At 39.1% G+C, this 25,112-nt stretch overlaps 1 protein-coding gene across 4 annotated transcripts; it reads left to right on the top strand.

Annotated features, from left to right (window-relative positions):
- The first annotated feature begins 214 nt into the window (after nt 1–214).
- On the top strand, nt 215–24,641 carry mgab (MAX dimerization protein MGA b). Of its 4 annotated transcripts, none has more exons than XM_087778738.1 (24): nt 215–638; nt 2,772–4,239; nt 5,308–5,707; nt 5,797–5,890; nt 6,785–6,904; nt 6,990–7,106; nt 7,201–7,311; nt 7,429–7,723; nt 9,462–9,642; nt 9,736–9,964; nt 11,474–11,616; nt 11,685–11,883; nt 12,824–13,038; nt 13,109–13,327; nt 14,008–14,227; nt 14,307–14,384; nt 15,504–15,961; nt 16,032–16,126; nt 16,637–16,667; nt 16,739–16,876; nt 18,127–18,282; nt 20,523–20,670; nt 21,830–22,537; nt 23,666–24,641. In XM_087778738.1, exons 2-24 carry the CDS (start codon nt 2,801–2,803, stop codon nt 24,112–24,114), a joined length of 6,243 nt encoding a protein of 2,080 aa, XP_087634864.1. In that variant the 5' UTR covers nt 215–638; nt 2,772–2,800; the 3' UTR covers nt 24,115–24,641. The 4 variants fall into 4 exon arrangements, with proteins under 4 accessions (XP_087634864.1, XP_087634866.1, XP_087634865.1 ...); XM_087778740.1 differs by having other exon boundaries at nt 20,523–20,634; XM_087778739.1 differs by having other exon boundaries at nt 215–604.
- Nucleotides 24,642–25,112: the final 471 nt, after the last annotated feature.

Here is a 25,112-nt window from a genome sequence, read left to right on the forward strand (position 1 = left end):
CCCATTTTTCACAATTCTCCATTAACTCGCGTGACGATTTTTTTTTTAAAGGCGCAACATTTTTGTAGGTCCATACATTTGACCCGTAAAGTGACCGGAAGAGACTCACTCATTGGCTACGGCAGCGGCAACCGCCGCGTGACGTCACCGCCCGAGATCACGGATGTGTGTGTTCATGTGTGTGTGTGTGTGAGAAGGAGACTTGCACGAGTGGCGTGTTTCTGAGCTCCACGGAGGCACCGGCGTGACGCCATAACTCCACGATGTTTCCAGTTTTTTCCATCAACTTAGTGAAAAAGCGCGTGGAGTAGATCTCGTAGGTGGAAACCTCGCGATAGTTAGTGCCTCGCACTCTCCTGTCTGCGGAGCGGGAATCACGCGCCATCATAGGGGGAGGGGGGTGGATCCAGTGCATGCGCCTTTGACTCCTCCGTCCGTGCACGCTCGATCCGTGGCTCCTCGGGCCTCCATTCTTGTTTTGGGATTATGTTCGAGGAATGGATCCGAGGGACGCGACAACGTGCAACAGTTTGTGAGTCTCCAGCAGCGGCGCCGGAGCGCGGCACGGATCCAGGAAAAAGCCTCCAAAAACACGCTGAAAAAGGTGCAACTTTTTTACACCCCCCCAAAACTTGCTGGTGAGTGTGAAGCGAACCCCCGGCCCTTTACCCTCCTCCGTGTGGTGGTGCGAGAGGAGGATGTGTTGTTGTGTTTACAGCGTGATGTTGTGTTGTTTATGTCGCTCACACACACGCTGCCCTCGGACTTCGTTTTTTTTTTTTTTTTTACACCTTTACAGGCCGAGATGGGACGAGGAAGAGGGAGGGGACTCGAACACACGGTGCTTTTATTTAACTTCTCTTTTTGTTTTCTTAAAGATCCACTAAATATATATATATATATATTTAAACAGACTTGAACGTGTGACCCCTCTCTCTTCTTCGTGGTTCTTGACTGTCAGTCTTATTTCTCATCACCAAAAACAACGTGTTATTATCAGTGGTAACACTCGAAGTTAAAACACCGACTCTTTATTTATTTTTATTTTATTTTATTATTTCTAACATCTCGCTTTACGACACACCTCGTTGCCGTGACGTCACTTCACGGGTTACTATACGTTACTCAACAGTCGACGGAACTTCTCGCATTAGCATTCGCGTTAGCATCTAAACGATGACGAGCACAAATAATTAAAAGATAATTTTTTCGTTAAAAGTGATGTATAAATGAGTTTAGTTTGCGTGTCTTGACGCGACCGAACGACTCCCAACTTTAGCAACAAAAAAAGGTATTTCTTTGTGACGTCATTTTGTCACTACTGTCGTAGCTTCACGTTAAAACAACATCACCGTTTATATATATTACTGAATCCATTCTCTTTTATTGGAGTCACATGATGTCCCTTCGTGTCACTTGCCGGCTATTGTACTGACAATAATCTGGGTAAAAGCGCTATATAAATAAAAATTACTTACTTACAACGAAACATTCAACAGATTGACTCACTGTCAGCATTGTTTATTTGAAGACGATCTGTAAATAGACGCTCATGCTCATCCATTCTCTACAGACATTAATTGAAATTATCAACATCTGCTCCTCGGTCTGATGTCCTTATCCCCAACATTATATCTTTTCCTATTGCATGTCGTAGTTGATCGACAGTCAGAACTTGTAATACTTTACAGAAGGAATATTTGCATGTCACAAAATGCATCCATTTAGAAAAATCCAAGCAGACAAAGCTTACTTTAAATGTTGAAGTCTTCCTCTCCAAGATGCAATAAGTTCATCATCATCATCTCCCCCGTCTGAAATCTCGGCGAACGAGGGGTTACAAGAGTGGAGTCCATTATGACTTAATAATGGTATTCACTCCTCTTCCAGCCAGCTTTAATCATGTCCCGCTTTGTTTATACAATGAGTCCCTTGGAGACTTCCCGAGGTACATGAGTACAATACAGGTCCAAGATCAGTTTGGGAGACGGTCAAATCAACTCATCGGTTGCTCTTTTACTAAATAATCTGCCATCTGCTCGACACTAAACCAACCTTGTGATTTCATAGTGTCGTTAGTATAAGAGGAGGTATAAAACTAGTCACAAACTTGTAGCTCATGTCTCACCAACGGCTCACAATTTTAGACTCCATTAAGTTTCAGGTCTACATTATAGTATTAGGAACACTTATTATCTCAAAGATGTGAAAACCTCTGGAGGCTAAAACTATCATAATGGGACAAGACGATCGCAGTTAGCGTAATTGCCTCACAACGGCAACTTGTTACCTTTCCGTGTGGAGTTTGTATGTTCTTCCCGTGTTGCCTGGGTTTACTCCGGGAACTCCGGTTTCCTCCAATAGTCCAAAAACATACAGAGGTTTATTGGAAACTTCGGTAAATTGTCCTAGGTACGAGTGTGTGTGAATGGTTGTGTGTCAGATTGGCGTCCTGTTCAGGGTTTCCCCCGGCTCTCGCCCTTGGAATCTGGGATAGAATCCAGCCCGCAACCCCCATAAGGGATTAAGGGGTAAAGAAAATAAATAAATCAGTAATGCATAATTGCATTAGCATGGATAATTAGGGATCACATTGGATGCTGTTTCCTTACTTAAACTGTGCCTCCTTTTCTTTTATGTTTTCAACACAAAAACATTATTAAAAGTTTAATTTGAGTTGACAGCTTTCTTTTATTGTACATGTGTCAAGCACGGTGAAAGAAGTTGATTTACTGTTCTGATATCTTTGTTTATTCTCTGCTTTCCTGCAGGCAGTAGATGAAAAACCCCACAGCGCTTTATGATGGCCGCCACCGACTGTGAACCCTTGGACAGAACGTTAGCTCAGGATGGGAGCCAAGCACAACCTACGGCTCCATCCAGTGTTATTCCGTCGTCCACTCCTCCAACTTCTGCATCGTCCTTGTCTCCCGTGGCTATGATCCCCCTGTCGAGTCTTCTCTCCTTTGTCAAAACCCTCAACATGACCACAGATGCAGCTGCTTCGAATCCTCCCGGGTCGGCCGTCGTCCCCGTCGGTATTCCAAATCTGCCCGACTTAAATGCGAGCGTTCAGAACAATCCTTCTGCCGTGATCAAAGATGCCAGCCTGTCTTGTGTTTCGCCCGTCGAAGAGTCACCAGCCCAGACCGGCGACCCGTGTAGTCAAGAAGCATCGGATTGTTCGACGACAGATTCTTCTTCTGCTGCTGCTGCTCAACCAAATAATCACAACTTTATTCTGGACCAAGCCTCCGCTACAACCTGGCCTATTCCCAACCCCGCTAATGACGATGAGGTTTATCCGTTTTCGCTAACGCACGAAGGCGTGACGGTATCGCTGAAAAACAGCAATCTGTGGAGAAGGTTCCACAAGTGCGGGACGGAGATGATCGTCTCGAGACCGGGACGCCAGATGTTTCCGAACTGTTGCTATCGTCTGAGTGGTCTCGATCCCGATCGGCACTACAGTATGGTCATATCTGTAGTACCGACGAGCGGCAGCAGGTATCGCTGCGTCGCGTCCAAATGGGATGTCAACGGACCGGCCGACTTCTTGAAAGGGACCGTCAGCAGAGCGATCGTCCACCGGAATTCGCCGGCGACTGGGAAACGTTGGATGCAATCCAAGCTGGAATTTCATAAACTCAAGTTGACGAACGACCACCAAAATAAAAGCGGATACATGATCATCCACTCCATGCATCGCTACATACCCAGACTGCACGTCATTCCAGTTCCAGACGGCGTCGAAGCCACGCCTTCCCAGCCCGTCGCCATGGGATCCCAAAGCATCACCTTCACGTTCCCTCAAACGGAATTCATGGCGGTGACGTGTTATCAAAACGTGGAGGTCATCCAGCTTAAGATCGATCACAATCCGTTGGCGAGGAGTTTCAAGAAGGGCCAGAGAAGAGCCACGGACTTGGTAGACGAAGATGACGACGAGGACGGCGACGAAGTGAGTTCCCCCGTGAGCGCGGAATCTTCCAGTAATAATAACAGCTCACTGGCAAAAGGATTAAAAACGGGTCAGAAAAGAGAATTGCAATTGGATATTAAGAAAGTGAAGCCCGGCGAGGGCAAAGAACTGGACGCTAACAGCGGATTGGATTATGATTCATCCCCGGAAAGCCAGAATAAAGACTGGAATCAAAAATCGAACAATACAGAAGATTTTTCACCTAGATGCAAAGAAGGGGACATAGAAAGCAAGGAGCTGCTGAAAATCGCAAAAAGGTTAGTTGTTATTTTTTGCTGTCTTTGTCAAGTTTTCAATTGTCTTCAAAAGTGCTTGAAGAGCATCTGTAAGAGTGTGTTTCTGGTGGACAGGCCCTGAGATTTAAAGATTCTCATAACGACACTTGAAAAAACAACATGGTTATTATGATTTTCCAGCCATTTCTTTCCTTTTGGTTGTAATTCAAAGGCTTATTAACACGTTTAGCAAATTTTTAAACGCTTCCTCTCTTCTACTGCAATGGTTATTTTTTCTTTCTTTGTACAGTGCTGACTTGACTTTAGCAAACATGCTTGTAAGCACATTTGAGGAAGAAAATATGTAAAACTAAAAGGTTAAAACCTTGTTTCACCCCCTCCAAGCATTTTCAAAAACCTCAACCATTTTGTTTTTCAAGCAAAACAAGCTTATTCAGCAGTGAAATTGGTGGGAGTACTTTTAAAAATGCACTTATAACTCTTGCTTATGTTGTTTTTTTTCGTTCTGTTAGACAGGTTTTATATAGATATTGGGATAAAAAGTATGTTTTCTTGGGATTAAAAATGGAATTTATGTTAAGAGTCTTCTATTCCCATAGGAATAGAAATCAGTAATTGTAATTGTTTTCAGCAACATAGAGTTAAAGTATAAACGAAACCACTATATTACCAGTAATGTAACAAAAAAGCATGAATTTCTTTTGCTGGAGTAATAACAGAGACGGCCATATCCGAGGCGCCAACAGTGGATGTTTATTAATATTTGTAGTGATTACGTTAAAAGCTGTGAGATCAATCATTTTTTAGCAAATCATTGAACTATAAACTGAAACTGTTGGTTAATTATAACAGGTTTTCGAAAGCAGAACCAAATGTATGTTAGTTATGTTATCAGGAGAGTGAAAAACATTTTTTAAAGCTACAATAACTTGACCAAAACAGATACTTTTTTTCTTTGTTTGTACCCTCGTGGAATGATATCTAGTGGTTGGGGAACACTGATGCGCCTCTGGATGTTGAGAGCTCTCACTCTGTGTGTACAAAGTTGTTCGACTCATTCATGATTCATTTGTTATCTTTTTCCAACAGTCCAAGCACAGCTTCCCCGACTCCTAAACCAGTATTAAAAAACCCTTTTTTAAACCTGGTGTTGAAGCCTATATCCTTTTCACCGCAACGGAAAAGAGTAAAGTACACGCCCTGCATCAGGGGGGGTCTTGCTCTTGGTGAACTTTCCGTAGTGGACGACGACCAAGCGGACCCGGATGAACGCACCAAGAAGCGGACGAGCGCTTCCGACTCTTACAACCAGGGCCCGACATCCCCGGAATCTTCTACCGGGTCGCCCGGGTACCGCAAGAGAAAAAAGAAGACTTATAATCGTACAAAGTATAAAGCCGGGGCGAACTCCCCAACAGTGGAGCCTGTGGCTACACAACCAGAGCTGGACGATGTTGAGGGCCAACTGTTTGCTTCATTCACATCAAAGGTACATTTAATAACGTACATTTAAGATGCATATACCTTTAGGACACATGCACCACGACCCAACTATTTTTGTTTATCTGCCCTTTGAAGGAGCACCTAGATTCTCACACAAAAGTTGATGAGAGCAAAAGGCCTTTAGAACCTTTACCAGCACCAGAAATATGCACACCATCCATTACACCAGGTAAGTCGCCGCTTTACTTCTGATATTTTGTAACATTCAGAGGTGTGTATTGGCAAGAACTTTGCAATAAGATATGGATCATGACACAGAAACATCAATCACAATTGCTATACTGTAGGAACAAGGCTATATTTCTTATACTGTCCAAGTACTTGACTCTGGTATTGCAGACAATATGACTGTTGAAGTCTTGACTGCTTTCATTTGTTTTGGACCAAAATATGTCCTAAAGTCAGCTTTAAAAGCTAAATGAGTCGACTGTATCCTCTCGTTCTCAGTGTTTGTTAACACAGAATTCTAACATGACTATGAATATTCGCATGTTATTTTTAATAAAAAATGTTATACACTTTTGTACACCATAAAATGACTATGATTTGCTGGAAAAAGAATCTGTATTGCATCTGTGTAACAATATTTTCTCACACCCCAGTCGGTTTATAATTAATTAATTAATGATAAAAAAACCCCTCTCTTTATTTGAATGAGAAGGAGCTGTTTGCCTGCAGTTGATACAAACCTCTGCAGCGAGAATTATGATCCGCTCTAGTAGAAGAACTCACATTTTCCCAATCCTTAAAACTCTTAACTAGCTGCCAATTTTAAAATTTTAGTTCTCACTTTCAAAGCTATTCATGGTCAAGCTCTTCCTAACATCAGTGATCTGATCCCGCCTTACACCCCAGCTCGGGCTCTGAGGTCTGTGGATCATCTTAAGACCTTTTCATTTTTGCAGGCTTTTTTGCCCTGATTTTCTGGGACTCCTGTGTTTGTCTCAGTATCTTGGCCTTTAAAAGTATATATTTTAACTGTGTATTGTTTTTGATTGTTAAAGCGCTTTGTGACCCTGGTCTAGAAAGGCGTTTTACAAATAACCCTTACTTACTTACTCAGTTATCAAGGAGGAGGTTCCTGAAACTCAGGAAGAGAGGTTGGCCCGTTTCGAGGAGTCTTTAAAAGTGGACCTTGATGCTCAAAAGCACAGGCAGGTCATCCATCCACAACTAGAAAAAGGTTGGTCAAATGATTGTTGTCAAGTTGGCCTTCAATTATGTGCCAATAATTAAAAAATATTTGAACTTAATTTCTCTTCTTTTAGTGGGTTTAAAGTTGAACAACCTGGACTCTACAAGCGTGTGTTTGGATCTGCAATATCTCGGCGTTGATCTACCTCCTGTCAGCTCACCCGTGACTCCACCAGAAGCCGAACTGTCAAGTAAGACGTGGTTAAATGATAAGAATCCTCAAAAAATACTTTTTCATCAGTTTAATTGTGAAACTGATCGTTATGAAACTTCACCTCTGAACAGGTGCAGAGTCTCATTTTGTGTCCAGGACCGGAAAGACCAGCGACGTGACGAAAATAAAGGGATGGAAGAACAAGTTTGCTCAAAGCCAAGACACCTCATTGCTAATTGACGGTGAGATTTAATCCACTTTAAAAACCCGTCCTTCTAATCAGCAACATGGTTTGCCGAGAGCTGCCCTCTGATGTTCCTCGTTCACTGAAGACCCCATTTATTCTTCTCATAAAACAGGATCAGAGAAGAACTTATCTCCCTTCTTCAGTAACATGCTCGACCAGTACTTGGAGAGCGAGGCTGTGCAAATCAGCGAGCGAGCCGCCGCCTTCTCCACCACCTCCCAGGGCTCTGTGGCCTACCAGCTGCCCGCTCAGAGTTCCAGTTACGTCAAAACCCTGGACAGTGCCCTGAAGCATCGGATCCGTGCCGCCCTCGAGTCACCTGTGGCTACAGAAGAACAGACCATGGATCCGTCGCCGCCTACCAATGGGCAAGGTGGCGCTAAGAACCACCAGGTTTCCCCGAAAAAGTATGTTGTCTATAACTTCTTTTCATGAATTGACATCCACTTATTATTGCATTATTACACTTTTTTTTAAATTATTTATGACATTTGATTTTACTTTTTGTTCAGTGAAAAATAATGTGTAATATTATATAATATTTGATATATAGATAGATAGATACTTTATTAATCTCTTTAGAGAAATTTGCGTATATATTTGTGTTGGTTGTGAGAAACTACATAGGAACATCACTACAGTATTGCATAATATGAGCAGTTTGTTTAGTAAGTATAGACATTGTGTCCAGTGCATTCTGGGAATAACCTCCTGACTTAAATTAAAGGCATAAATTGACACGCTATTCATTTCAAGTTAAATTAACTTCATTGACTTTGACATAATAATATTACCCTTGGGCCAATTGTGGCTTGACCTGATGACCAATAATATTTCTTTGACCTTCAAGTCATTTATTGTAGTTGTAATATTAGAATGGTTGGTGACAAAAACATTTACATTTTCATTTTAAAATGTTAAAGGACTTTATATCCTCACTCTGTCCTTTGAAAATAAGACGTTCTAGTTTCACAAGAAAATATTCACACATTTATGTTGAACGTTGAGATTTTTTTCAAATGTTCGGATGATGTAAACAAATATTTTTACAAATAGTCTGTATTATGGCTGCACAATATATCCCAAAAATATCTATTGCGATATTTGCCGTGCGATATGCATATCAAAAACATGTGCGATGATTTATAATTTTTCATTAATCAATCATTCAGTCAAATCAAGCATTTCTTAAGTGGCACTTTGACAAATCTACAGAACGTGACACTGATTGGTCAATTTGTACTTCTATGTCTAGTTGTTGTTTACGTCTCGGTCTGTCTATTAGCTGATCAGCGCAGCTTGCTAGGCTCGGTATATACACGGAAGTAAAACTAACTTATGAGCGCTATTCAAATACGAGTGATCCAGTCAGTCGTCTCTTTCAACCACCTTTGTTAAAGCAACATTGTAAGTATTTTTCATCTCGTCTTAAATGTATCTAGCCTTCTTATAAGATCGCAAGGTTAACAACAACAAGTGTAAACCTGTCTTTGCCGTATGCTAATAGGCTAAGTTGTTAGTGTCAAGTCATGTATAAACAGTTATGTGTGTTTGTACATGGAGGTGGGATTTATTATTGATTTGGTGATATTGCAATGCGCCGGCGGCTCCTCTTTGATGTCGCTGAGCGTTAGTAGTGATATCTTTCTCCGATCATGTCGGCACCGAAGTGGGGAAATAAATGTAAGGGAAATATTGCATAATTTTCCTTATCTAAACCCCCGGACCTCCCCCTCGCACGCGGCTACATTTTTATGTGAAGGAAAAAATATTGAATTAATATTGATACTGCTATTCAATACACCAATATCGAATATCGCACATATTTACAATATAATGCAGCCCTAGTTTGTATCAAGTACAATTTTAGAATGCATTTTTTGTAAGTTTTCCTTTTTTGATATTACTACATTATTACATATGAGGACAGTGTTTGATCCTTGGCAATTTTGGATGATGACTCTATACAAAAATGGGTTTTAACTCATATTAATTTTAGATTTTCTGTTATGATAATCTTATCTTTGTTTGTTTCAAAGGTTTGTGTGATGATTCTAGCTAATTTGTTTCATAACTTGACCGTTTTGATTTAAAGTTATCTTTAATTTAAAGTGTTTTTTTTTATTTGTGTTTCTCAAACTTTAGCAAGAAAATTAGATCCGATTTTTCACACATCTATGGAGCAAAGCATCGTGGGCCGTTCCTCTCCAAGTTCCACGCCAAACTGCAGCAGATGGAGATGAAGGCCGTCAGCAAGAGCCTGGAACGAACAGAACTGACAGCAGAAAGGCTGTCGACGGCTCTGTCTGTGATCGTAACAGAAAAGGTACCAGATGCAAACATGTTGCACTAATTGTCGCCGCTGATGTCGGATTCAGTCGCTCTAATACCGCTCGTCTCCCCGTCTTGTTTCAAACAGACTTTGAACAATAAGATCGGTAGAGAAGCACCGAAGGAAAAAGGCAAAGAGGAAGAGCTCGCCTGTGGACATGCCTTCTGTAGACTAGGCTGTGTGTGCTCCAGCCTCCACTGCTGGAACAAAGGCGTAAAACACTGCCAGCAGCCGAGCTGCATGTTCGGCTGTAGCTGCAGCAAAGACGAGATCTCCACGCTAACCACAGAGAAAATTGCTGAAGAGAGTCCTGACCGTGAGTTGGTTTTTGAAGCTATTGTTTAGTAGTAGTATAATAGTCTTGTATATTCCACTTAATATTGTGGGTCATTTGGGCTTCAGATGTAACACAAGTACTGTTAAATTAGTTTGTCTTCGGAGGCAACATTTAAACGGAAACAAGTTACATTAAAAGGAAAAATAAACAATGCAAGGGTACATTTTAAAACATCTCTTTCAAAAAAACAAGTTGGAAACCTTTGGCAGCAGAGTTTTTTTAACTGCTCCGCATTAATAGTTTATGCATTTCTAAAAAGCAAGTCACAACTGAACATTAAAAAGTGATGGATAAATATAAATAATTAAATATTCAAGCAACAGAAAATAAAACCATTTTTTAACTTGAACAAAACTTGAATAAAAAAAAAAAAAACAAATAACTTAAAATCAAAAAGATTAAATTAAACTTTGACAATGACCACTAATTACTTACTTGCATATAAACGTCATCTGACAGGCTAACCTTAGCCTAGCTAAATTCCTAAAATCTTGCATACTATTTTCTTTCTTAGCCTGGCTAGCCTCTTGATAACGTTTATTCTATGATTGATCACCTAACAGGCTAAACTGACTAAACTCAAAATAACTTTTATACTCTGTTTTGTCTCCTGACAGGATGGCGTTAGCATAGCTAACCTCCTGATAGCTTATATACTGTGTTTCAGGCTAACATTAACCCAGCTAGCTTCCTAATAACTTCCTTACTCTGTACTGCCCTATCGACAGGCTAGCCTTAGCTAAGCTAAACTCCTGATAACTTTTACACTATTTTGTTTTGTCTCCTGACAGGATAGCGTTAGCATAGCTAACCTCCTGATAGCTTCTATACTGTTTCAGGCTAACATTAACCCAGCTAGCTTTCTAATAACTTCCTTACTCTGTACTGCCATATTGACAGGCTAGCCTTAGCTAAGCTAAACTCCTGATAACTTTTACACCATTTTGTTTTGTCTCCTGACAGGATAGTGTTAGCATAGCTAACCTCCTGATATCTTCTATACTGTTTCAGGCTAACATTAACCCAGCTACCTTTCTAATAACTTGCCTTACTCTGTACTGCCATCAGACAGGCTAGCCTTAGCTAAGCTAAACTCCTGATAATTTTACACATGTTTGTTTTGTCAACTGACAGTATAGCGTTAGCCTATCTAGAATATTTCTAACTTCCATACTACCATACGAGTAACATTTTGACTTTTTGTCCAACAATAATTGTCGTCTATATTAAATGAATATATAGTTTTTAAGTTTAAGGGCATACTGTCCAAAGCATTTGGAAGTAAGTCATTTTTAGGCCAATATAGTTATATTTATAGTCACGCTCAAATTATTTCCTATTCACAAGATCTATCCTATCTTTTCCCGGTTTTTATTTCATCAATATAAACTTACAGCTTGAGAGATGCACCGTGTTTTCTTTCCTCTCTCTTTGTCCTCCCACTCAAATTAAAATATCACGGATCTGATTCTATATTTCTCTCCTCAGCAAAGTCTTGCATGGATCATGACTACCAGTCTCGTCGAGGTCTCCACTCAAACAAACTTTGGAACAAGAGCATTTTCGACGATGATCCAGAACCATTGTGCGTCCCCGCGAATCGTCTTGGCACCTCCACTGGAGTTCAAGGGGTAAGAATTCTTCAACAGGAAAATCTAAACAAGCCTTGTTTGCTTCTATTAAAGTATTTTGTATAAAGGTTGACGAGGGGGAGAAGGATCCCGTGTACAAGTACCTGGAGAGCATGATGACATGTGCCCGCGTACGACCTTTCGACTCCCCGCCCGTACAACCCGTCAGACTGGATCACACGGTCTTTGCCCCGGCGGGTTCAAAATATAATTCCAAAGAAGTAATACAGAAGGATGAAACATCTCTAATGACTGTCAATCTGTCAGGTACGAACAACACTGCTTACACTTCATCATTTCTCTAGCTGAACTACCCAGGTTGCCCATGGACCTTACTATTGACAAACAAAGCTAAAATTTTGGAAAGTACCGATATTTAATACGTCTAAAATATGCTATACATTTCATTAAGATATTACCTACTTGATCTTTAGGGTTGGGGTTTTCTGCCCCCCGTTGTGCCCCCTTGTCAAAAAAGCATGAAATTCTAAATAAGTCCCTGACTTAATATGTTGTTACAGTATATTGGGTAAAATGTGTCATTCTTTTGTTATTTACACATTCTCACGTAATATTTTACAATTTAAACCTACATAATGTTAGTATCATGTAATTATTATTAATAATGGATTGATCAACTCAAAATTGCATATCTCTATGTTGTGTTTACAACACTGGCATTAAAACGTTCTGATTCTGAGGTAACCTTTCTCCCAACAACCCCCACAGTAATGATGACCTGAACAGTAATGCTTTGCCGCCCAGCCAACATATCACAGCTGTTAGTCACTGATTAGTCACTACAATGCTCTATTGAAATTCTACGTCTATTTTGCCTCTTTCAAAAGTAACAACGCTGAATAGAGCAGTGTTTAGAAAGGCATCATGGGAGTTTTATTTTTGCACCAAGGTAGATGCGGTGATTAGTGGCTCCCACTCAGTTCTCTAAAGTTTATTTGCTGTTCAATAAGTCACCTAACAGTCAACTGAAGTTAACAATTACAACACTGCATGTTTATACAACCTATTAAAAATATTTTAATTAAAATTTAGAGGATTTCTTTTCCATTTCTACTTTTCCACTAAAATCTTATTTAACCAAATTTTTGAAGTTTCAACTGCGCCTCAGTAACTTGATCCATTCATTTGCTGAATTGAAGCCTCGTGCTACAGACGAGTGACACAATCATTTTTTGTTCCTAACCAGGAGGCTCCAGATCGACTGAAATGCAAGCAAGCAAACAGATTGAAATCGAGTCGGCTTGTAATTGGAAGAAGGATCAAAAAATGGTGCTGGAAGGAATATTCCGTCAGATAGAGAAGAAAAGCCTGTCGGAGCAGTTTGATGTCGGGCCTTATTGTATCAGCCCCATCACCCGGATCTTCATGAGGAAGCCCACCGGGTCTTTTCTCACCTACAGGGTAAGAAAACGACACAATTCTGTCTTGAAGGATCAGGTCCACTAGATCTTGGTTCTCTTCGGTCCTGCAGATCCGCATCGGCCCACAGCAGCAGCTGAACGTGGACAAGGATGACGACGAGGATGCCGTGGAAGAGGATCGTGAGAGCGATGCAGATGAAGGCGATGCAAAGCATGAAGGTCCAGCAGCCATGTTCGGAGTGGTGCCCTTCATGATGGGGTTGTCCCACGCAGGCCTGATGGTGGCCAACAAAGTGCCGCCAGGAGGTCGCAACATTGGACGAATTCAGGTGCTTTATTGTACTTTGCAATATTTTTAATGTGTGACTATAAAAGTATATCAGTGACATCAGAATATTGACTAGTTGAATTTAACATTTCAAATATGTAAACTTCGATTTTCTTTTTGATTTTTTTATTATTGAAATGTTTTTAAGTATTGGATTATTATTTTTAAAATACATGTTATATTTAAAGATTGAATTTGTTTTTGAGTAATTTAAATACATTTCTTTTTAATGAAAACAATTATTAGAGTTTGGTATTCTTATTCCATTCACATTTAAATCATTTTAGTATTTTTTTTTTATATTGAAAACTGTTTTTAGTATTTTCCAGCTCAGCCATTATTATTTTTACACATAAAGTTCAATTACCAATAATTTAAAATAAATGTTTTTATTAAATACTAAATGTAATGCTGTTTAATTGGTAGCTATTTATATGTATCTTATTTTTATCTTTTTTAAACTATTGCAATTAAAGATCATAAAATCATTCAAATTAAAAATATCAGTTTTTATTTAGAAAAAATTGAATTATTAGAAAAAATACAAATAAACTTTCCATTTACAAATTATTGATTTCAAGTTTAATAGAAGCAATTTTCAATAAAGGAATTATTTTATTTAGATATTAAAAAAATGTTTAAATGCACTTTAAGTAAATGTATTTCCGCTTGTCTTAACAGGTTAATGGCAAATTCTACAATCACACCAAGCTTTTACTGGGAAACATGGGAGCGCTGCATCCAGCCAACCGGCTCGCAGCTTACATCACCGGCAGAGTGAAGAGGACGCAGGTCGTCCCACCAAAGAGCTCCACCACCACTGCTGCTGCTGCTGCTGCTGCTGCTGCTGCTCCAGTCACAGTAGAGAGTAAAGCTGTAGTTGTTTCTACACAGGCAGCAGGTCAGTAGAGTTGGCTCCACCTGAAAGTAAAAAAAATCATTATAGTCTTATTTATGTACTATTTAAACTGTCTTTACAGCAACTTCCACTGCGGCTGCTGATACTTTAGCTTCTTTGACGGCCAAAGTACAGAATGTTGTAGCGGAGCAGACCTCAGGTGAGATGTTTTTTATACATTTAACTCATTCATTCTATTTTATCTCTTTATGGAAGTACCTTCAATGTATTTTGATAATTTAAAATGCAGGACAAGCTACTTTATTTGAATTGTGAATTGAAATTAAATGTATTCATTTATGGAAGTTTATTCATTTATGGAAGTATATTAGTGCCATCAGAATGTTTTTCGCTATTGAAATGTTGTTTGTTAGGCATTGGATCTGTTTTTAAAAATAATTGAATTAAATTGTATTTATATTGAAAAGTTGAATTTGTTTTTTATAGTTCAAATATAATTTAATATTTTTTTTAAATAAACGTAGTTAAGAGTTCAATACTAAAAGATAACTTTTTTTTAACCTAATTTCAATATAAAAATAACACCATTCAAACTTTCAGCCAATCATGCGACGTGCAGATGATCACATGACCACATAGAAGCTCTTGTGCGTCAATTTAAAACGGCAGATTTTAAAGTAACGGTATTGCCTGGTTGCACTATAATAACATTTATATGTTTAATTTAAAAAGGCTATGAATTAAACATTGATGACAATTTGTAAACTGTTTAATTTATTTTATAATTATAAGACAAAAAAAAATCCAATCTTTCAATATACAAATGATTGAATATAGTATTTAGTAAAAACAAATTAAACTTTTCAATATATGCATTCAGTTATTCCCCAAATAATTCAATTCCTAAAAAAAAAAAGTTTCTCCATTATAAATGTTTAATTTTATATTCTGTACCTACTGATAAACTTCTATAGAAGTTTTTAATAAATGAAGATGGTAAATGTCTCTTACTTATATATCGCTTCTATGCTTATTCAGCACTCAAAGCGCTTTACAGTAAGTCACAAATTCACCCATTCACACACACTGATGGGAGTAGGCTGCGACGCAGCGCGCCAGCTCAACCATCAGGAGCAATCAGGGTAAGGTGTCTTGCTCAGGGACACAACTCCACAATCTCGTCCGGAACTGGGAATCGAACCCGCAACCTCTCAGACCACGAGTCAACCACTCTACCGTCTGAGCTATGATGATATAAATTATATCAATTTCTCTTCAAGTGTTCAATAAAAGTACTAAATTGTACCTATAATTCTAGTTGTAGGAAAGAAACCATCAGCCCCGCTGCTCCTGTACGTCCCAAGCTCGTTCCAGCAAAGCACCTCTGGACAGAAAAGCCTGGTGACGTCGCCCGTCTCTCTCACCGTGTCCTCCTCGCTGAAGCCTCCCAGCTTCCTGGAGCAGAGTGGAACCTCCACGTTCAGGATCTACCCGCCCAAAGCCAACGGAGCCAAAGGCGCGACCGTACCCGGGCTCAGTCTACCCGGTGGTTTCACCGTCAGCCAGCTACCCAATCCCGGGCGTCCTGAGAGTGAAGTGAAAGCCAGTGGTCGGACTACACCTGGCACAGCGGAGGACTCGGATCAGAAAACATCTAGCAGTGATGTCGGGAGGAAACCTCTGAACCATAGCAGTTTAGAACCTGGAGAAGTGAGGATGGATCCATACCAGGAATGCACGTCTGATGAAGACTGTTCTGACTCCTCCGAATCTGAGGTGATGGTTCACTCTGCCTTGGTTTGAATGTCGTCTCCTTAAAAAAAAAGTATTAACATGTTTCTGTTAGGCTGACTTTGTGGACATCGAGACTGTGAAGGAGGATCAAGGAAAGCTTGTGGACAAACTGAAGCAACAAGCCATATGTGAACAGAAGAGTTTGGGGTAACTTTTTTGATTATTATTATTCCAGAAGTTAACAAAGTGACATTCCTGTTTAATTCATCTCTGATTTATAGATATACAGCACCAAGACATTTTCCCCCTTTTTTGGCTTTAAAATCATTTTTTTAAATTATTCTTATATAGTTTATATTTCAATATAACCGGGTTTAAATAAAATGTTATCGTTTTTAAATGCAAAATGCAATTTTTAAATGTTTGTGTTGCGATTAAACTTCTGGCGGCTAGAGGGCAGCAGTCATTATGTCCTCCAGACCTAAAGGAACAATGACAACCCGATGGTGACTGAGGTCGAGAGGATACAGTTGACTTCATCAGCATTTTTTTTTGGTTTCAAAACAAATGAAAGCAGTTACGACTTTGTCAAGAGTCATGTGGTCTTTAAATTCTGCAACGTATTGTTACAGCATCGCAATACAACCTATTTTTTTTAATGTATATTGTCAGATTCTTACTATTACACACCACTAATGGTTTACTCTTTTCCTTCAGAACTAAGCCCGCTGGATCGATCACCTGGCAGGTGCGTCTCTTAATTCTGTTTCCGTGCATGTTTTGTTTTTTTGTGTTTGCTGATGGGTTGCGTCCTTCCAGGAGTCCCAAGCGTCAAAGAGGAACTACCACATAGAGATGGAAAGACAGCGGCGATCAGAGCAGCGGAAACTCTTCACCAACCTGGAGTCGGTCCTCATGACCAAATACAGATCGTCGAAGCTCCATCTTCTTGACCTGGTTAGTCCCGCGGGGGTTTTATTGTTGCCGAGCTGAACTTGTCCCGTATTTTTTCATCATCTGTTGAAACCTCGAGGGCTGAACGATGAGTCGAAATGCGATATAACCGCGATATTAAAAAATGCCATTATAATATCGCAATGGTTGAGATTTTATTTGTTATTTCCGAGCCATCGAAAATGAAATTGCGGCGCCGAGCGAGGGAGAGAGACACGATTCTCCGCTTTAACCCGAGGATCACTGACGTCTACAGAAGCTAAAGAGCAGCAGTTTATGACAACTGTGTTAATAAAAAGCCAACAGTTTAACACGGAACAACATGTAGTATCAGCGTCACAACCGAACCCTTCAAACCTCCGCATGACTCGATCCAACACGCTAGTTAGTGAGTTGTGACACACCAACCACTCTTCTTATATGATGATGGCAGCAAAGAGGAATGGAAGAAACGGAATAAAGCGTTTTCAACATGTTTACATCCTGATATCGGTTCGTAAATTCGAATTGAGACGTGTGTCTGCGTGTGCACGTGCTGCTTGCATGTTTGTGTGTGTGCTATGTCAAATGTTGTTACCTTATACAATCACACAATTCTAATTGTATATATTGATTTGTATGCACTTAAATATGAAAGTGTAACAAGAGCAACTGTGCAAAAATGTGCAGTCAGAAAAGGCAGAATAAGTGATCAGTGTACCTTTCTCTGCTCTTTATTATTGACTAATACATATTATATTATATCATATTATAAACCACACTTTTAGCTTGTTTTTACAGTAGTTTTTAGATTATTTGCAGTGAATATATAAAGTCAGTTTACAAGTGTAATTAAAGTAACTAAATGGACCTTCTACCTTTATTTCAATGTATGCTTAATTTTCTTTTATCTGAAATGTCTATATTTATGGTTTTATCCAAGTAATGGTTGAATTTAAAATTTCCAAAGTTGAAATGCATTGAAATGTTTTTTAAAGAATTTAATTATTTTATAATTATCTCTGGATTAATAAAGGTTATCTGATTTCATTATTTTATTCTGTAATGCCACCAAAAAAAATTGCTATGTTGTGTCTACAACACCGGAGATCAAAATTTGTGAATCTGATAAAATAGTCTAAATCCACTTTGAGTAGAAAGTCAGTTCAACACATTGAGTGACCCTGTGTAAAATCACTTGAACAAAAAGTTAGTTTGTTTTAGACATAAAAAAAAGTAGAAAAAAAAAGTGAAACTTTGTTTCATTATTTCAGGATAAATCGGATAATGCCCCAAAGACCTCCCCAAGGCGAACCTCACACGTAGAGACGGAAAGACAAAGGCGTTCAGAGCAGAGAAAACTTTTTGGCAATCTTCAGTCCACTCTCAGGAGGGATGTCAAGACCCCGAAGATTCATCTTCTCGCAATGGTCAGTTCCTTACGAGTGCAACAACCATAGCATATTATCTTAACACAACGACATCAACGTAAAACTTTAGTGAGATCCAGTGACTGTGACTTTGTTCTCACAGGGCGACCGTTAGATGAAGTTCCTCAACATGATCTGGGGGAGGAAGCTTCCCTTTGGCGCGACAATACCTCCCACAGTTAAAACACTTGTTATGTTTGTTCATCGCAGAGAGAGAGAGATACTGGTTACAGCGACCTTTAAAGATTTAAAATTTTACGTTTCACACGTTCGTACATTCTGGGAATAATACTTTTCAGATGAACGATCGTGGCTCGGGGGCCAAATCTGGCCTGCCAAATCATTTTATATGGCCCATCGGGGTTGGCTCAAAAACTAAGGTGATAAATGTTGATATATTGACCTGTTAAGATGTCAGTGTTCAAGATGAAGTACATGTGGACGATTATACAGAGGCTTCTAATATCAGTAAAACTGAGATTGATGGTAATTTGATACGAAGAAAATTATAAAATGTCTTCAGCGTATGAGCCAAGAGTTTTACATTTTTGCCCCTTGTGTGATTAATTTGACAAACCTGCTCCACGACTACATCGTAAATCTTCGCAAACACAAGTTGCGATGGCGTTTGTTATCATGATGGTCCGCGGGTCGAGTTAGTGATTCCCTCAGTTTCATTTGTTTTGTCCCAGAGGGCCTGTTGTCAGCACAGTGTCATCGGTACCTTCGTCAAGTGGGTTCCGAGGTTTCATTTTTCCTATTATAATTGAGCTCCTGGTTTTGAGTTGTTTGAAATCCAAATTGGTTCCAGATGTCAGAGCCACGTGGGCCATGGTACATGTATGGTCTTCCAGCTTGTAAGCTTCAACCTGATATTTTTATTGATCGCATGGTCTATTTATCGATGATGCTAAAATTTCATTACATTTTTTAAACCCACTCCTACTTCTCCTTACCCGTCCTTTAATTGAACAAAACCCTTGTCAAACTGTATTCCCTGTAAACGATCCATCATCTTAAACAAACTTGGAAGCTTCATTTCATTATTCATGCTTCAATTATTTCACTAAATATGACTTAACATTGACCTGCACAACATCAACTAAATCAATGGATGTAATCTCACTTTCCGGCTAGAATTCCTTGTATAAATAATAGAGTTTCCCTTCACATGAGGGGGCTCGTCTCGGGGCAAATCACACAGCGTTGTGTGAAACACTCCTTAACACTTTTGAAACCTCCACTGGCTATATTTTCACTACGTTTATCCGACAACAGTAACAGCAAGACAACAACTACTAGATTGTTTTTTTTTTCTGCAAGACTATTTAAAATGGGATTTCAATGAATCACAAACGCAAGCTAGACTTGCATTCAATATCCTATAAATGGTTTCCTTGGTTTTCTTTACTTGTTTTTCTCTTTTTTTTTTTTACTCTAATGATTATAGTAAAAAATCTGAATAACGTATAATGGTTTAAAATTGATGCAAAAACTGTAATGATGCACTGAAACAGATGTACAAAAAATGTAACAAACTCTTGATTTGAGTGTTTAAATATACCAGTGGTACTGACGAGAGATTAAATACTTTGAAATATATTGCTTTAAAGTTATTAAATCATACAACATGGACGTTACAGCCGAGGAGTATGGAGGTATTTGGATGTTTTTAAGTGTCTTTCGCTTCATTAAAATAAAAATACATTTTTGTCTAGAAAGGAACAGATTACTCTGAAAATAATCCCAAACCCTGTTGTGAAGTTTTCTTTTTGGCTTAACTATCTCTTTAAATTCACTTCACTTTTTATTTTGAGCCAATTATTTTAAATATTCACACTACGCACATAAAACGTTGAAATCTGTGAAAAACACAGGGCTTTAAAATCACTAATCTAATCATTTTAAAGGGCCTGTTCGAACTTATCAAACTTCAAACTGCAAAGCAAATGTCAAGTTTGCCTACATCACTTTGAAGACCACCTACTCCACCTTGGAGATTACTTTAAAATAAAAATAAAAATGTTTTTTGTCTTGTGAAGTGGAATCCATCAGAATTCATTCAGCAATAACTATGTCATATATAAGTGACTTTACATGTTGCAGCTTTCGAAATTATTAACAATTACAACATATTCTCTGCTATTATCTGGTTGTACCAGATTGTATGTGTCCATCGTGTACTACTTGTTATCTCCGAGTGTGATCAGCTTCTCCTTTTTTCTCCACTGTGTTCGCAGACTTTGAAAGAAATCAAGAATCTGCAGGAGACTACAAAACGCCTGGAGAAGACCAAGGAGAAATTACTGCTGCAGCAGAAACAGTATTTGAAGCAGCTGGAAGATTACGCCGGTACGCAGCCCTGCAACAGTGACGTCTCTCACATAGGTTTGTGACAAATTCACAACAACGACGTCAACAAAAAAAAATCCTTCTCTGTTGTGGAGACATGCATGAGGCTCAATACCTGTAACTAATCATGTTAAACGGACAGAAACATGGTTTTAACTTTCGTAGGATTGACTTTAAATCAGCCGTTAGTACAAACACTATCCACTAGGGGTGTGTCTTGGGGCAACAATACGATTTATTGTGTTACTATAGGACTAAGGATATATTTGTAGTATTGTCGAGTACTTGACTCTGGTGCTGCAGAATTTACAGACCACATAACTCTTGATGATAAAACTTATTTAATTTGTTTTTGAAACCAATATTGTTCTTTTAGCTGCTGAGGACTTAATGACTGCTGCCATATAGAAACCAGTAGTTTATTTGCAACACAAAAATTAACATTTGCATCTTAATTGAAAATAAAATATGTTATAGTTTTATACACAAATATTTTAGTGTATTGATATTTGTTACATCCCTAATATCCATTTCCTTTATGTTGAAAGATTAATTAGGCATTTATTAAAACTTCAACAACAAGCAATTCCCCAAAACATTTTTTTTATCATTTTGTAATATATTAATTTATATATTTGCCTTTGTTGACACGAAAACAAATAGGTTTTTAGTATCCCATGCATTATCTCAGGGTCAAAGTGACCCAAAGGCCCGAAAATAAATGTGTTTGTGGTATCCCTTGTGTTATCTCAGGGTCAAGGTGACCTAAAGGCCCGAAAACAAATGTGTTTTTAGTATCCCTTGCATTATCTCGGGGTCAAGGTGACCCAAAGGCCCGAAAATAAATACGTTTGTGGTATCCCTTTTGTTATCTCAGGGTCAAAGTGATCCAAAAGGCCCAAAAACAAATGTGTTTTAGTATCCCTTGTGTTATCTCAGGGACAAGGTGACCTAAAGGCCCTAAAACAAATGTGTTTTTAATACCCCTTGTGTTGTCTTTGGGTCAAGCTAAACGACCTCCACCACAGCGTATGTATTCATGAAAGCCGGATAAGTTGTGGACCTTGACCCAGAGACGACACAGGGGATACCACAAACACATTTTTTTTTTCGGGCCTTCGGACCCCAAGATAACAAAAGGGTTTTTAAACCTTTGACCAGAGCATACACTGATCACTGTGTTTCTCTGTTTCAGTCAAGCCTGAGAAGGAGATCGAAGAAACGCCGTCAGATGTTTCCCAGAAACAAAAGCTTCAAGAAAAGAACATGGAATTCAAACCCTACTTTTCCAACTTTCTCCAGAGCAAAGCCGCTCTACTGGAGGTCATCACTCCCACATCGAAGGAAGCAATGACTCCACTCCTCGTACCGAACACCCCTTTAGGTAAATTTAAAAAGGACCAAAGCGAGGCCCAGAGCAGTGTTTTGCTGGTCTCCACCAAGAACAATACAGTTCCCACTGTGAGCCAGAGAAGTGTTGACGGAGTGGAGAGCCAGGGCAGCACAGACCTTATTGCAAAAGCCAGCAGCAGCCCAGAGCTGCCTGCAGACCAACCACACGTCCAGGAAGAAGCAGAGAAAATGCCTCTGCTAGTTACAATGGACCCAGAAGAGGCTCGAGCCCACTGGAACAGCCTGAACTCTCTGCCCGAACAGAAAAAAGATCAGAACTCTCCAAAACTACCTCAAACAGAGTCATTGCCCGACTCTTCTTTAAAAGATGACAAAGAGCTGCTGGATGTTAAGAAAGAGACGGATGAGCCCGATGTTAAGTTGAAGGAAGAGTCTTCTCAGGTCCCAGCACGGCAAGAAAAGCCATCGGGTGTTGGCAAAACACCCTCGAGGGGTCTTCCTCGGAGGCCCAGCAAGCCCTTCAGAGTCATTCTGCCGTATGTCAAACCAGGTAAATACGACTCAGTGCATTTTACTAAAAGATTATCACTATAAATAAAAAATATACTTCATTGGGCCATATACGGTTAATGCAGGTCATGACCTTTGCTAGAAAGAGTTTAACATGAAAGACAATACAAAACAATGCAAATTAAAATTGAATTTGTGTCTCTTCTGAAGTATCTGATGGACTGGGAGACATCAGTAAATGTCTTTTTTTGTTTGTTTAAAAAAAGCTCCAAAACACAGAATCAATTAAAGAACTACAAGAAATGGAAGAAGTAGAATAAAATCTAATGCTTCTCTGGTACGAGTGTCTGCCGACCTCAGTTCGACCTGCTTTTTGGACAAACTTTAGGGACTGCAGTTTGTCTTTATATCGCCAGAAAAGGGCAACCTCTTGGGGTCACAGTTTGTGGTCCCTCGTTTATTGCAGTCTGCAAAGTAGTGACCATTTAATTTTTCACTCGTTTAAAGTAACAACATTTATTTGAAATTGCAAATGTATATTATATACAACCTTTCAGTAATGTGACCTAAAAAGTCAACGTGATGCTTTGCCGCCCAGTTGTCATAGCTGACAATTAATTATGACATAGAAGTATAATTTAAATACAAAATTGTAGCAACAAATCGAGGAGTGTGTAGAAAGGCATCATGGGAGATCACTGTTTTGTTGGCACCATAAGTGAGGTTGGTGTTGATTAGTGCCTCCCATTGAGTTATTTGATTGTGATTAAGTTGGTCTGTTGTTTAAATAAATCACCTGTTTGTATCAGTGTAATAAATAATATTAACTTGAATCCATATTGGGTATTTTTATCACCATTTTATTTATAAAATGAAATATTTTTTAATCATTTGAATTATTGTTCAGCAAGGGAATGATGAGCTCATTCTGGACCATAGAAAGGGATTTATCTTTTAAAAAGTCACGGCTCCAGATGGTGATTTGTAACCCACTAAAATTTAATTGTCAGTTCCTTTTAATCTTTTTAATTATTTTGCCGCCACTAAGACGCTGAAAAGAATACAATGCTGATATAAAGACAAAGAGACGCTTGTTTAAGGATCACTCTGGGATAATTTTACAGTCACACTGTTAAATATTTACTTATGAAATATATTTGTCTTCTAGGTCAGGACACGACGGCGCCTAAAGATGCCACCACAGACGATTCAAAGACACTCAATCGCTCCAACGGGTCCGTTCTGTCGTCTGGATGCACCAACAAGGATGCTCAGGACCAACAAAAGACCGCGCCCGGTAACGACACCCCAGAGACCACCCCGCGCAGGAGGGGCCGGCCGAAGAGGGAGGGGTCCGTGCAGGTCCACGTGGAAGCCAAGCGTCCTCGAGGAAGGCCGGTGAAGAGTAAAACCCTTCAGTACGAGGTGAACTTCGATAGATTATTCCGCAATACCACGATTCCACGAGCGAACGAAAGGGACCGGTCGTCACGGCCTCGGACTCGCGCCTCCCTGGGCAAGGACTTCCCCAGTGAAAAGAGGCGGTCCTGGGTAGACATTGAGTTGGACTTGGACGTGGAGTCGGAAGTGGACATTGAGGGATTCGAGACGGACTGAATCGTCATTTGAAGCTCCCACTTTTCTCTGTTCACCACTGGTGCCCTTGAGTCCTCCGGACGTGCCTCGATGAATAACACTTAACGCTGCCCTTCCTGAGCAATGAAATGCAACGATGCAGTTTGTTTTAAATCATGAATGTCAGTCTTTGTTTTCTACGTCGCTCTTGTGTTACACACTAATTCATACACTGGACTTTGTTCTTTTTGTTTAAAGAGTTTGTCACTCTTGTCCACATCAGCACTATGACTGTGGCTGATGGAATTTAAATATTTAAAGACCGTCTGCTACAAATAACTTTTTTTCCCCCCCCCCACATCCTTTGGATGAATTGTATTTTTCTGCCTTAAATATAAATAAATTAAATATGGTATTAGAGATGAACAAATCTGTACACGGTGTATTGTCACTACACAGATGTTTGAATATGATGGTGTTTCAGTTTGTTGTTAAACTTAAAACACATCTTGTAGCAATCTGGAAATGCCTTAACATTTTCTTTATGAATAAAGTCAACATTTCTCAAATCAGTGGTTGCATACTTGGAAAAAAAAGTGGATTTTGTTGAGCAAAATAATCAAATATAGTTTTATATTTGATTATTTGCTTTTGTTCTACATGTGGTTTGGGCAATCTTTTTGAGAAAAACCAACCCCTTGATTCAGTTTTTGTTTGTGGTTTGTGCATTTTTACGGCAGATTTAACTCGTCAATTTCCCCATGTTTGTAGTTTTATTATCAAGTCACAAATTTGTTCAGCACAAAGTTGAATGCATGCATGAAGTACTGTCTTAAAACGGTTAAGAAAATGATAAAAATTAATTAAAATTAAATTATTTCCTGTGGATAATTGGAAAAAAAATATACAAAAATCAATAACGTTCAACCTAAACCTAAAACGTTTTGCATTGAAAATAGATATTTGTTTAAAACAATATTGCAATAAAAAAGAAAAGGAAATGCAAAAAACATTAAATAAATAACGTAAATTTTAGTCTA

Source organism: Callionymus lyra, chromosome 17 (assembly GCF_982586985.1).
Source record: "Callionymus lyra chromosome 17, fCalLyr1.hap1.1, whole genome shotgun sequence".
NCBI lineage: Eukaryota > Metazoa > Chordata > Actinopteri > Syngnathiformes > Callionymidae > Callionymus > Callionymus lyra.

Bases quoted from the DNA above. Each gene is read 5' to 3' on its own strand.
- mgab (XM_087778738.1), top strand. From the start codon at position 2,801: ATGATGGCCGCCACCGACTGTGAACCCTTGGACAGAACGTTAGCTCAG. The intron at 7,107-7,200 runs GTAAGACGTGGT...ACCTCTGAACAG, and splicing joins ACCAGAAGCCGAACTGTCAA to GTGCAGAGTCTCATTTTGTG. The intron at 11,617-11,684 runs GTAAGAATTCTT...TTTTGTATAAAG, and splicing joins CCTCCACTGGAGTTCAAGGG to GTTGACGAGGGGGAGAAGGA.